The sequence below is a fragment of the Callithrix jacchus genome, chromosome 19, assembly GCF_049354715.1.
Source record: "Callithrix jacchus isolate 240 chromosome 19, calJac240_pri, whole genome shotgun sequence".
Classification (NCBI taxonomy): Eukaryota; Metazoa; Chordata; class Mammalia; order Primates; family Cebidae; genus Callithrix; species Callithrix jacchus.
The window spans coordinates 4,836,720-4,851,639 of record NC_133520.1 but is presented as its reverse complement, the minus strand read 5'-3'; the positions used below and the strand labels follow the sequence as shown (position 1 = coordinate 4,851,639).

At 40.4% G+C, this 14,920-nt stretch overlaps 1 protein-coding gene across 1 annotated transcript in view; it reads left to right on the top strand.

The window, feature by feature from the left end:
• The first annotated feature begins 2,835 nt into the window (after positions 1–2,835).
• Positions 2,836–14,920, top strand: part of FBXO28 (F-box protein 28) — a 44,074-nt gene continuing 31,989 nt past the window's right edge. The window contains exon 1 of the mRNA XM_002760475.7: positions 2,836–3,139. Within this exon, the coding sequence (XP_002760521.1) occupies positions 2,867–3,139 (273 nt within the window). The 5' untranslated portion in view covers positions 2,836–2,866. The remainder of the gene's footprint in view (positions 3,140–14,920) is intronic.

The window sequence follows — 14,920 nt, the reverse complement described above, 5'->3', positions numbered from 1 at the left end:
CAGTCAGAACACCCACATGTATTGATTAAATTTGCCATCATATATGGGCATGATTGGTGGCAACCCAAAACAATTACAATAGTAACATCAAAGATTACTGATCAGCCAGACGTGGTGAGCTCACTCTTGTAATCTCAATACTTTGGGAGGCCAAAGTGGGCAGACTGCTTGAGCACAGGAGTTCAAGACTAGTCTGGGCAATGTGGCAAAAGCCCATTTCTACAAAAAATACAAAAATTAGTTGGGTGTGGTGGTGCACACCTCCAGATACTCAGGAGGCCAGGGTTGGGGGATTTCTCAAGCCTGGGCAGTGGAGGCTGCAGTGAACCATCATCCTGTCATTGCACTCCAGTCTGGGCAAGAGAGCAAGATACATAATATATAAAAAATGAAAATAAAAAAATATATAATAATAATAATTACTGATCACAGCTCACCATAACAGATAAAACAAGAATTTTAAAAGTTTGAAATATCACAAGAATTACCAAAACGTGACCTTTATAAACAAGGTGGACAGATGCTGTTGGAAAAATGGCAATAAGAGACTTGCTCAAGTGTTGCCACAAAGCTTCAATTCATTAAAAAAAAACAAAACACACAGTATCTGAGAAGCACAAAAAAAGCAAAATGTAATAATACAAAGCATACATATTCTTCAACGTGTATCTCCTAAGGAATATGAACATAATACAATATCCAAATTGAAAATTTTAATATGATTACAATATCATCTAATATGCTGTCTGTTTTTAAATTGTGCCAGTTGTCACAATAACGTTCTTCATAGTTATTTCTCCCTTAATCCAGGATCCCATACAGGATCACCCACAGATTTAGTTGCCATGTCTCTTTAGTCTCCTTTAATCTGGCACAAACCCTTAGCTGTGTCTTTCAAAACGTTAATACTTTTGAATAATTTATTGGCCAATCATCTAGCAATGTCTACCTCAAACACAACTCATGTGCTTTTTTTGCATGAATACTACATTATGTTGTGTCATCATGTTAATAGGCATATGAAATTGGTTCCTCCTATAACTGTGATGTCAGTCTTGATCATTTGGTTATGATGGTGTCCACCAAACTTCTCTATCATAAACTTGTGTTTTTTTTTTTTTTTTTTTGAGACAGGTCTCACCCTGTCACCAGGCTGGAGTGCAGTGGTGGGCTGATGGTTCACTGCAGCCTTGAATTCCTGTGGCTCAAGCAATCCTCTCATCTCAGCTTCCTGAGTAGGTGGGCTGGGACCCCAGGTGCCACCACCACACTTGCCTAATTTTTTGTGGAGATGGGTTTCTCCATGTTGCCCAGGCTGGTCTCCAACTCCTGGGCTCGAGTGATTCTCCCTCTTCAGCCTTCCAAAGTGCTGGAATACAGGCGTGAGTCACCATGCTCAGCCTTGTAAATTATTTCTTTTCATTTTTGTAAATAACATATAATTTATGGGAAGTTATTTTGAGACTATGTAAATATCATGTTCCTCATCACATGTTTACCTCCTAGTTTTAGTACCTTTTGATGATTCTTGCCTAAATCAGTTGTTATTAGAATATAATTCATACATAATAAAATTCATTAAAGTATATAGTAATTCAGTGGTTTTTGTATATTCATACCGTTGTGTAACCATCACCACTAATTCCAGATGTTAGATATAGTGAACTCCAGTTTCTCTTCAAAGAATCAGTATGTCAGTATGATCAGCTCTCTTATTCTTTAATTTTTCCATTTTAAAGTTTAACTTCCTTGTAATTTCAGTAAACAACCTTTTCCACCAGTTCTAATAAGTAGTTCATATCTGTTTCCCCCAGTTCCCTGCTCCCTTCTGACTCATCCAGATCACCTGCTCTGGTCACCTGCCCTGGTCACCTGCTTTGACCTGAGTCACCTCTGGTCACCTGCTCTGCCCTGTCCTGTAAACATCCTTCCCACCAAACTACCCACTCTGCCACTCTGGCTCATACCCCTGCTGTCTTTAAAATAGCCAGTTGGAATTAGGCTAGACTGTGCAGTGTAACCCTAGCCAATAGGGGAATGATGCAGCAGTAGGGGCTACCTGAGGCAGTAATAAGGACCCCCTCCCTTCCCTTGTCCAGATGTGTGCTCACCATTGCTCCATCTGTAAGATGCACCCTTCTATAGAAGTAAAATGCCTTGCTGAGGAAATTTATATTCAAGTGCTACTTATTTTGTGGCACTGAAAATTTACATATAACACAGAGCATTTTTGTCAACCCAAAAATGAAACCCTTCATCCTTCAGCAGTCACCCCCCTTTTCCCCAGTCCCCCCAGCCTCTGGCAACCACTAATCTACTTTTGTCTCTATGGATTTGCCTATTTGAGACATCCCATATAAATGGAATCATACACTATGTGGTCCTTTGTGTCTAACTTCTTTCACTTAATATGTTCTCACGGTTCATCCATGTTGTAGTTCTTATCGAGATTTCACCCCTTTTTATTTGCCTAAATCAATCATTTCTATGATTCCTGAAAAAAATGGTGCTACTCTACATTATTTCCACTACATTTATTAGGCAACATCTTTATCATCCTGTCAGGAAGCTCTTTAAGAAGACTGCCCCAGTGAAGTTCATTTTAACAAGTAGGGTTCCCTTGCTCTCAAGCAGTTACTAATCTTAGACAAAAGGGTCTAGGATGACCACCTTTCTCGGGGTTTACATGACCTTCCCTCACTTCCACTTGAAAGGCACCGTGTGAGTCTCTCCCAGCCTGTTATCCCACAGGCTCCTCCCCTTTCTTCCAGGTACCCCTTTCCCGGCGGCTGCAGGAGGCGGAAGTGACGCACAGGAAGTGTCCCTGTTCCCCTTGCCGTGGGGGGGAAGGAATCAAACCCCCAAGATGGCGGCGGCGGCGGCGGCGGAGGAGCGGATGGCAGAGGAAGGAGGCGGTGGCCACGGCGACGGCAGCTCCTCTTTGGCCGCCGGCTCTACCCAGCGGCAGCCCCCACCGCCTCCGCCCCAGCACCCGCAGCCGGGGTCCCAGGCGCTCCCAGCGCCGGCGCTGGCTCCAGACCAGCTGCCTCAAAACAACACGCTTGTGGCGCTGCCCATCGTAGCCATCGAGAACATCCTCAGCTTTATGTCCTACGACGAAATCAGCCAGCTCCGTCTGGTGAGGCCCCTGCGGAACCCAGCCTCCCTCTCCCCCGGGCCGAGGTCTTGAGGAGGGAGGAGAGGGGAGCACGGTCCCCAGGGAGGGAGCCCCCCCCGCGAGCCCCTGCCGGCTACAGATCCAGGAGGACGCCGCTCCCGTCCCGAACTCTCCCTGGGCGTCCGTCAGCAGGAGTGGGCTGGTTCCCGATTGCGTCTTAGCTGCGGAGCTGGGGTGACTTCCTGGGGGAACTTCGTCTTGGGGGCTCCTTGCCCCCCGCCAGGAAGCCGGGCCTCTGCGGAGGGGTAGCGGAGGTGGTCCTTCCCCTTCCGCCCTGCCTGGGAGTGGACCGAGGGGTCCTGTCGCCTGCCTTTTGTGTACCGCTCCCAGCCCCCGGCCTGGGTTAGGGTAGAAAACTCCGAAGGAGGCAGATGATCCCAGCCAGGCTTGGTTTGTCTTGCAAGGAGAACGTATTGTTCCCCACCCCAACCACCCAAGTTTCCTTGTCGAGAAGATTGAGTAGGGTGGCTCAGTTACCCCAAAGCAGGTCGAGGTTCCGAAGAATTCCAACGTGTTGTTTAGTCTTGGCCCCAGCGCCCTATTTGACCGCTAAAGTAGAGCCTTGGCAAATGACCGTCCCCGCTTTGCCTCATCCCAATGCTTCCCACCCGTAATGAAACAACTTACCCCTTGACAAGAGTTCTTTCTCTTTCGCAGTTTATTTTCTAACTAATGACTTACGCCCACCCACCTGCTGTGGGAGAGGTTTCTTTATACCTTAAAATCACAATAGTTCAGTCCATGATGTTTATAAAGAGTGAATTTGCCATTGGGCTTTTACTTCACTCCAGAGGTTTGACTGAAGGTGTGGTGAATGTCAGTCAGTCAGATATTTTGCTGCCTTTCAATGAAATTATCTTTAAGTGGTAAAGAAATTGAAGGAGGTGGACATTTTGAAGTGATTGCAAACCGATACTGTGGAGAAGCTAAATCTGCTCGGGATTGTTTTTAAGAGGACAAAGACATATTTCTGAATGTGCTGTGTATGACATTTTCTTAATACTCTATATGCCATATTGTAGGCTTACACCTCCAGTTTAAAGTGGATTATTAGTGCATTTTTAAAGGAAATAATAACTTATTTTTAAAAGAGAGCTTATAAATATTAATTCAAACTGATGGCCAGTTTTTTTCTAGTCAGCACAGCAGTTCAACCATGCCAGTCTGCAGGATGGAAAATTTCTTCATCTGAAAATAGATATTTCACAATTGATTGCCTCTAATTTTCAAAACATTTTCATCCTAGAATTTCATGTAGAATCTTAAATATTCCTTCAGATTGTTAAAAAGAATGGCATTTGATCAAAATTCATGCTGTACATTTACGGTATTTGGAAAATTGGGCATATAACATTTGATTGAATTGAGCCAACCAACCAGACAATGGCTTTGTAAAGCTTGGAATAGTCACAGTTCTGTTTTTTAAGTGTTAAGAAAAACTGTGAGTTTTATTTGTTTGTTGGTCATTTTACTTTTAAAAAATTAAAACAATTTTAAAGTTGGAGGGGAGAACCAGCCTGTCCTAACCAGAGTTCACACATATCCCACAATTTATGAATAAATGACATCTCTGTCAGGTGAGATACTCAGCTGCATTCTTAAGCAGTTTTCTGGCCTTTTAAGGTTACAAATTTATAATTTCAAACTCAGATTTTTCATAAGTAGTCCCTTTGGTACCACTTCCAACTCCCAGGAAAAGATTCTGCCCTGTTTTACATCTGCAAATATGATTTTTTAGTAATGGGGAACTATTCTCTTTTTCTTTACTTAAGGCTAATGGATAATTCTTGAATAGATTAAATGGATAATCTTTTGTGGGGATTTGGAAAGGTCTTTGCTTGGAAGGTACAATTCAGGTAACATTGTAAAAGAAAGATGTTCTTTCTTGCCACTAGGTGTCAGCATTAATTTAAATAAGCTCTTTTCTGAAATTGGCAGTCAAAAGACAGTGCCTAGGTGCTGTACATGCCTTTTTAAGTAGCCATTTTTACCTAAAGAATCATTTGCTAAAAAACCAAGGGACTTGAGTATATGCTGCTATCTGACATATGAATTACATAGTTCCCTTCATTGTAAGTGTATTTTTGAGTGAAATTAAGGCTGGATATGCTTTGAAGGGAGTAATATTAAGAACAGAATTAGTTTTCATAAAGCTAAATGTCAGCTGTTGGGTAGCTGGTGAGCTAGTTTATGTGTTGTTCAGGTACTTTGTTTTCTTCCTTCTCAGTTTACTTGTCCTGTTGAGACCTCAATTATAACTATGCTTAGCACCTAATACAGACAACAGGTACACAATCCATGTGCTTTTACTCTGTATTTTCTTTAAAAGATTTGCTGTAGGTTGAAATTGCTACAATAACATTTTTCAGTTATTTGTCCTGTTTAATTGATAATAATCTTTGCTTCCTCTTAACATGAATAATTGATTTCCAAGGGACTGTGTGAATGCCTAATTAAATTGGATTTTTGGCTGGGCGAAGTAGCTCACACCTGTAATCCCAGCATTTAGGGAGGCTGTGGTGGGCAGATCACCTGAGTTCAGGAGTTCAAGACTTGCCGGGCATGATCACGGATGCCTATAATCCCAGCTACTCAGGAGGCTGAGGTGGGAGAATTGCTTGAACCTGGGAGGGGTGGGGCTGGCAGTGAGCCGAGATCACCATCTCAAAAAATAATAATAAAATAAACCCTGGTGTAGTGGCTCACTTTGGGAGGCCAAGGTGGCGGATCACAAGGTTAGGAGTTTGACCAGCCTGGACAACCTGGTGAAACCCCATCTCTACTAAAAATACAAAAATTAGCCAGGTGTGGTGGTGCATGCCTGTAATCCCAGCTACTCAGGAAGCTGAGGCAGAAGAATTGCTTGAACCCGGGAGGTGGAGGTTGCGGGTAGCTGAGATCGTGCTGCTGCACTCTAGCCTGGGTGACAGAGCAAGACTCTGTCTCAACAACAACAAAAAAAAAAATTGGATTTTTTTTCCCGTTGGCTATTGATCAAAAAATGTACGTGGAGTCTGGAATCCTGCTTTTCACGGAAATTGCTCCTTAAATATTTAACTCCTCCAATGTAAAATTATTTAGCTGAACACAACCTTTGAAATGACAAAACATGTACTTTGAGTTGTTTTTCCAGTAAAACAGACAAATTTGTGCTGATGCAGCATTAGTATGTCACCCAGGCCCCCTTGGCAGGTGGGTGAGAGACTTTGAAACAAGTGGCAAAGGTTAAGAAGTGAGATCCTGGCTAGATGTGGTGGCTCGCGCCTGTAATCCCAGAACTTTGGGAGGCCAAGGCGGGCAGATCACTTGAGGTCAGGAGTTTGATGCCAGCCTGGCCAACATGGTGAAACCTCATCTCTACCAAAAATACAAAAAATTAGCCAGGCGTGGTAGCATGTGCCTGTAATCCTAGCTACTCGGGAGGCTGAGGCAGGAGAATCGCTTGAACCTGGGAGGCAGAGACTGCAGTGAGCTGAGGTGGTGCCACTGCACTCCAGCCTGGGCAACAGAGCGAGACTCCATCTCAAAAAAAAAAAAAAAAAGAAAAATGAGATCCTACCTTAGGGAGCAGATCAGGGCTAACTTTGAAGCTATATAACTTTGGCTTATGAGCATTATATTCTTACCTGCTAAAAAATAAGTATAGGAAGCTTTTTAAATTTTTTATTTATTTATTTTATTTTTTGAGACAGGTCTCCCTCTGTTACCCAAGCTGAAATGCAGCGGTATGATCTCAGTTCACTGAAGCCTTGACCTCCTGAATTTTTGTGGAGATGAGGTTTCACTGTGTTGCCCAGGCTGGGCTCCGGTGGTCGCCCACTTCAGCCTTCCAAAGTGCTGGGATTATAGGCATGAGCTACCACACAGTATAAAAAGGGGAAAAATTTTTTTCTATTTATTTAAAGCATAGTATAAAAATGGAAAAAAATTATTCTGTTTCAAACACAGCGTTATATAATTTACCTGCCCTACAGGAGGCTTTTAAAAGATGTTTTAGAGAGATACTATCAAATTTTTTTCTCTGTGGTTCAACTAGAGCTCTTATTTTAATTGCAATCCTATTAGTGGTTCAGAACATAAATTTGATTTAAAGGTTAAGTTGAGAATTCTTGCTTATTTTCTGGAATGAAGTTTTCCAGTCGTCAACAAAATACATAAATACATGCTTCTGTCTCAAGATACTTCTCTAGAGCACTTTAGCTAATTAAATGTTACCTACTTATAGTTCCTTTCAGATCTTTTCTTCAAATATGTTAGAAAATTTTAGTTATAGAGTGGGTTGTTTGGTAGGAAATATGAAGGAAAATGAAGAACCATTACTTCTTTTTTTGTTTTGTTTTTAAGTAGGCAAGCTGTCTTCCTTGTATCTCTCACTCTACACAAGTGTTCTCAGGGTTTTTTTTGTCTGAAGATACCTTTACACTTTAAAAGTTATTGAAGACCCAGAGAACTTACCTTGGAAAATTCTAGAAGACACAAGAATATACAGAACATATTCCATTAGCTGTCAGAACAATAATGTCAGTACATGTCATATTGCTTCTGGAAATTGCCACTAGATACGAGAGAATGAGTGGAAAGGCAAATAACTTCTCGGTACTCTGAGAATAGTTTGGCCTTGCAAACCTCCTGAAAGGGTCTTAGGGGCCCCAGGGATCTCTCACCATCCAGACCACACTGAGAACCACTGCTCTGTGTTGCTGTATTCCAGAGAATATACTCTATTGCTGATTTTTCCTTGTTTTTTTCCCCTACCGTCTATTCTAGCGGTTGATTTTATTAGTGAGTACCTAAGTACAGGTAAGAAATTATAATCACTTGGGGGGCAGTTCATTCTTCCTGCTAATTTTGTTCTCACAGGTTCAGTCAGTAACCCTTCCACAGTATCATCATCAAGAGAAAGTATACACACCTTCCTTGAGCACACTTACACAGCACCAGTATAACAAATGCAAAGACAGTGAATATGAGTGTTGAGGTCAATTAGGATTTAATCAGGAAAGACCTCAAGATAAAGAAGAGCATTCCCAACAGGGAAAAAAACCATGTGTGAAGTAATGAAGTGATTGGAGAATAATGACTTGGAGCGATTCAGATAAGCTTGAATTTGAATATGTGAAATTGTAAATAGATTAGTGTTAAGCTGTCCTCCTCTCCCCCAGAGTTTTTTATTTCACTGACCAGTCAGATTTAAGAAACCGTTTTTGAGAAGCTCCAGGGTTGACAGCTTTTGGTGGGTGGAGCCAATAAGGGTATTTTAAAAAACGAAACAACTTCCATCTCTTAATCATTATTTCGTAAAAGAGGCCAGCCATATCTGCATACCCTGATAAACCGAGCAGTATGGATTCTTACAATATTGAAGAAAATACTATATTAAAAGAATGTCCTATGCATATAAATCCAATTTCATAGTTTTTGAGACTGGGAGCAAAAGGTAACCTTTAATAGAGGTTTCCCTAAAACACCTACTTCTGTCATCTTGTACTTAAGATTGATTGAAGCAAGCATCAAGCTGTTCAGTTTCCCAAATACCTTGGGCCTCACCAAACACATGCTTTTACTGTTTTCCCTCTCCTTGAAAATATGTGTACCTTTGGCGTATACCTCAAGTGTTAGTACTTCAGTAAAGCCTTCTATAATACTGCTGTGAACTTTAGGTAATATTTCTAAGTTCCCATTGCATCATTATTGCGCTTATTACATTGGAATTATCTTTGGAGGAGCCTGTTTTCCAATTGCCTTAGACAGTCTATGATGTCATATACTCGGTAATTGTTCAATAAATGCAGTAGCTCTTAAAAAACATTTCGCTGCTCTGAATAAACAATATAAAATAAAAGTGTTTTCTATATAAACTGTAATAGTGTTGCAAAATCAGTTACTTAATATTTACTTCCAACAGAGGAGATTAGAACTCCTTTTTTTTTTTTTTTACATTTTTCATTCACCCTAGAATGTCTTTAACATTTTACAAGACCATTTTAAGAAAATGAGTGACTAAAGAAAACTCTTAGGAGTATTAAAATTGATTGATACACTGATATGCAGCCAGTACGTAATTAACAAGATAACCATTTACAATAGTGCATCAGGGTTCCTTTGTTTTAGTCAACATTTAATTCATATATTAATGAGGAAAATAATGGTACAGATAATCAAAAACTGAGACCAATCAGAAAGGCTTTTTATGTGGTTGTTAGCATACATTATAGAAATCCTAAGAACAAATTCTTCTTCCTAATTGTTACACTCAGACTGAGATTAAAATTGAATATCTAGGGTAGATACCCAGAGAATCTAAAATTTGTTGTAACTCTACTAACAGATAATTGAGAATTTCATATACATATGTGTGTGTCGTATATATACAACACACACAGTACAGTAATACAAGTGATGTGATTTCAGCTAATCTGTACAAGAGAATTGTTCTGTCACCTATGCTGGAGTGCAGTGGTGAGATCACAGCTCAGAGCAGCCTCAAACTCTTGGCCTCAAGAGACCCTCCTGCCTTGGCCTCCCAAGGTGTTGGGATTGCAGGCATGAGCTACCACACTTGACCAAATAGAATTTTTTTTTTTTTTTTTTTGAGACAAAGTCTCACTCTGTTACCCAGGCTGGAATGCAGTGTGTGATCTTGACTCACTGTACCCTCCACCTCCCAGGTTCAAGTGATTCTCCAGTTTCAGCTCCAAATAGAATTTTTTGTAAAGATTAAAGTATTCTCTTGGAAGAGGTGGCAAGTTGTATCCATGTTTAGATGAGGGAAATTAAGATGAGTCACTGAAAACGCCAACAGAACAAGAGAAAAGCCAAAATGGTTGTGGTTCATTCATTATTCATTTTTTAAATGATTTTTCGTCCATCATTAACTTTTTGCCACATTTGCTTCTTATCTCTTTCACTCGTGTGCTCATTTTCTCTCTCTCCGGAATGTATACATATGTGCCTTTATCCCACAAACATTTATTTTACTAAGCCATTTGAAAGCAAGATGAAAATAGTGATATTTTTCCCCAAATACTTTTTTTTATATAATCACAGTATCATCGTTTGCAGGGAATTTAACATTACTGTTTGTATTCAGATTTCTCAGTTGTCCCCAAAATGTTCTTTATAGCTCTTTGAGGCAGGTGGTGTCTCCAATCTAATTAAGGATTGGTCTCTGATCTAGAACATTGTCCCCACATTTTTTATTCTTTCATGCCATTGACTTTTTTTCACAGCCCCACCACCACCACTACAATGAATGCCATTGACTTTTTGAAGACTGGGCCAGATGGCTTATAAAATGTTCTGTAATTCACATTTGTCTAATTTTTTCCTTGTGATTGACTTTAAGATTTTGAACTTGGGAAGGATTATAGGAAGATCTTGGTCTAGCTCCATCTCTGTAACCTTGAGCAGTGTGGTGAGAGTGCCTATTAATGTCCTTAAAAATCCCTTATTACCTTAAGAAGTCCTACTTTTTAGAGTAGTGCCAGCAGTTCTGTAACAGCAGAGCATCAGTTGAGACTCTAATCAGTTTGAAATAAATAGGATAATTATTTCAGTTTATATAGCTGTGGGTCACCAAATTTAAAATGGCACAAATTAGAAGACCTGGATTCTTAGTTTCCCCTTTGCTGCTGAATAACTAAATGACCTTGGACAAATCACATAATTTCTTAAGGCCTCAGGTTTCTCACTTTAAAAAGAAAGGATAGGTTCTGATGTCTTTAAGTTCCTTTCAGTTCTGGAGTCTAACAAGCAGCCTAATTAGCTTGTGATCCTTTAAGAACTGTAGAGTACGAAATGAATATATTTCATTTATTTATGTATTTTGATTCCCTGTTTATCTTGCACAATGATGAATACCTGTTAAAATTGGGTTCCAGCCAGGCATACTGGTTCACGCCTGTAATCTTAACACTTTGGGAGGCTGAGGTGGGCGGATCACTTGAGCCCAGGAGGCTGAGGTGGAAGGATTGCCTGAGCCAGGAAGGTAAAAGCTGCAGTGAGCATGATCGTGCCACTGTACTCCAGCCTGTCTCAATAAATAAATAAATAAATCGGGTTTCATTGCAGTATTCTTGATTCTAAGATATAAGAGTCTCATATTGTTCTTCTTTCCATGTTAAAAAAAAAAAAAAAAAAAAAGAGTCTCATAATTAACATTTTTGAAATCAGAATGCATCTTGATCAATTGGTATGTATATTATCGTGGTGGTGCCTTTTTTCCCCAGAAAATTTTTTATTAAATTGGTAACATGTGTCAAAGCCTCCATAGCATCTTGAAATTGGAGTTAAACATACTGTGTTTCAGAGCATCTAAGAAAAACAAATTCCCCCAATTCTTATTTTGAGACATTATACATCCCAAGTTTATTTCACTGTCATGTTTAAAAATGTGCATCTTAGAATCAGTTAAGATTTTTAAAAAAGAAAATGAAATAAAATTTTTTTTTTTTTTTTGAGACGGAGTTTCGCTCTTGTCACCCAGGCTGGAGTGCGATGGCGCAATCTTGGCTCACCGCAACTCCGCCTCCTGGGTTCAGGCAATTCTACTGCCTCAGCCTCCCTAGTAGCTGGGATTACAGGCACACGCCACCATGCCCAGCTAATTTTTTGTATCTTTAGTAGAGACGGGATTTCACCATGTTGACTAGGATGGTCTCGATCTCTTGACCTCGTGATCTACCTGCCTCGGCCTCCCAAAGTGCTGGGATTACAGGCTTGAGCCACCGTGCCCGGCCAATAAAATTTTTTTAAAAAGAATCAGTTAAGACTTGAGGCCAGGCATGGTGGCTCATGCCTGTAATCCCAGCACTTTGGGAGGCCAAGGTGGGCAGATCACCTGAGGTCAAGAGTTTCAAGACCAGCCTGACCAACATGATGAAACCCTATCTCTACTAAAAACACAAAAAAATTAGCCAGGTGTGGGGGCGGGCACCTATAATGCCATCTACTTGGAGGGCTGAGGCAGGAGAATCAGAAATCACTTGAACCTAGGAGGCGGTGGTTGCAGTGAGCCAAGATCACATCCCCATACTTCAGCCTGGGCAACAAGAGTGAAACTCCATCTAAAAAAAAAAAAAAGACTTGATATTAAAGATTAAACAGGAAAAGCACACATTTCACAAATGTATAACCTATATGTCTTACATTATTAAGAAGGACCATGGTGGTACAACAAATCCAGAAACAAACACAAATGAAGAAACTTTTTCATTACTGACCACTTAGGTTTGTAAATGATGAAAAGGAGAAACATGGTTTTCATGGCTTTTTTTTTTAGGAAGTCTCGGGCAATGACACAATCTTGGCTCACTGCAGCCCCTGCCCCTGAGGTTCAAGTCATCCTCCTGCCTCAGCCTTCCAAGTAGCTGGGATTACAAGCATACACCACCATACCCGGCTAATTTTTGTATTTTTAGTAAAGACGTTGTTTTACCATGTTGGCCAGGCTGGTCTTCAACCCCTGACCTCAAGTGATCAGCCCGCCCGAGCCTCCAAAAGTGTCAGAATTACAGGCGTGAGCCACTGCGCCTGGCTGAAATAATTAACGAAACTAGGAAAGCTACATTTATTCTCTTACAGTAGAACAGCAAGTAGCAGGAGCCCAAGCTGTATATCTTTTGTTATACAGTGATTATTCCCTTCATTCCCTCTTGTTTTTATAGTATATATTTTTTCTAACCTTTCCATGCCCTGATAGTTTTGGACATAGTCATCATCTTTAGGCTCCATGTATCAGGCTTCAGGACTATTTTACTGTCTTGGGTAAATTGCCAAATTGCTAGGATTTTTGTTTGCTTGTAGTCACCTGAGAAATAAAATTTCTTCCCCTTTAGCTTTGGGAAATTATTAAAGTACTCCTATATTTAGAGCTACATTTTAAACGAGATAATTTTGAGTTACAAGTTAGCATACCTTATCAGCAGTTACCATTAAATTGCTTGCCCTGGGGAAATTTAGTATATTTCTTTATTCCAGATGTGACTTCTTTCTGAATCCTAAACAAAAGATATATGATCTTCTTCTTGTTTTGTTTTGTTTTCGAGACAGTCTTGCTCGCTCACCCAGGCTGGAGTGCAGTGGCACAATCTTGGCTCATTGCAACCCTCGACTCTCAGGTTCAAGCAATGCTCCTGCCTCAGCCTCCCAAGTAGTTGGGATTATAGGCACCATGCCCAGCTAATTTTTCTGTTTTTAGTAGAGACAGGGTTTCACCATGTTCACCAGGCTGTTCTTGAACTCCTGACCTCAGGTGATGCGCCCAGCCAAAAGATGTATGATCTTTTGTGTTTTTGTGCTATTGGTTAGTCAGTGCACCTTGAACGTTTGAACATTCAGGAAACGGGCCACATTAAATACTGTTCTTTTCTTATAATATTGCCTAATGCTTAAATTTTTTTTTTTTTTTTTGAAATGAGGTCTTGCTATGTTGCCCAGGCAGAAGTAGTGCAGGTGTGATCATCATATACTACAGTCTCAAACTCCTGGGCCCAAGTGATCCTCCCACCTCAGCTTCCCAAGTAGCTGGGAAGCTGGAATGACAGTCTCATGTGTCTGTACCTGGCTATGTTTAAAATCTTTTTGGTGTTGGCTTGCGTGGTGTTATTCTGAGTTGTCTTTGTGACCTTCTATTCTCTAATCTTTTATCAGCTTTTAATTATAAATGCCAGTCGGGGCTCCATTTATAGGGCTTTTTTTCTTTCACGTCATTTGGGGTTCATCTACATCTATTTCACTATATCCAGTGAAATTTCCAGAACCAGAGCTTTAGTCCTGATATGATAGTGCTTGTAGAAAATGAACAGCCAGCTGTCCTGATACCAGATCTTTCAAAAGATGAGTAGTCTTTTTCTTTTTTTCTTTTCTATTTATTAAGTTCAACTTCTGCAGAAGGATGCCCATTTTTTTTTTTTTTTTTTTTTGCCTGAGACGGAGTCTCATTCTGTCACCCAGACTGGAGTGCATTCGTGCAATCTTGGCTCACTGCAACCTCCATCTTCCAGGTTCAAGTGATTCTCCTGCCTTGGCCTCCAAAGTAGCTGGAATTACAGGCACCTGCCACACCTGGCTAATTTTTGTATTTCTAATAGAGATAGGGTTTCACCACATTGGCCAGGCTGGTCTTGAACTCCTGATTTCAAGTGATCTGCCCACCTCGGCCTCCCAAAGTGCTGGGATTACAGGTGTAAGCCACCACTCTTGGCCATTCAATCTCTTTTCAAAGTTACTTATTTCATCTGATTTCTCTACTTGAAATATGGTAAATTTTATTCCATTTCATCTGTCTTCTGAAGTCGTTTGCTTGCTCATGGTTTGCTCATTCCAGACTTTGTGCCTTTGCATACGCCGTGACTTGTAATTTAGCAGCCTTTGCCCTCTCTTCCTTCACAGCCCAATTCAAATCTTTTGTCATGTGAAGTCTTCCTTAGCTGGCCCTATCTGGTTATTTATTCCTATTCTCATCATCCAGTCCGTGCTTAAATACCTACACTAGCCAGCACTCATATTCATGTGGGTTTATAGATTATTAAAAGATATCTAAACCCTCATAGAAGGTAGCCAGATCCAGTGCAGCAAAACAGTAATTTACACTGAACCTTGAAAATTGTTGCAGCAGTAATTGACCTTAATTTTTGTCTTCGTAAATATATTGCTGCTAAAAAATAATTTCTTCTCAGAAATTATCAACAAGGTTGTAGAGTCTACAGACACAAGAAATGTTTTTCTACAAGATTGTATTAC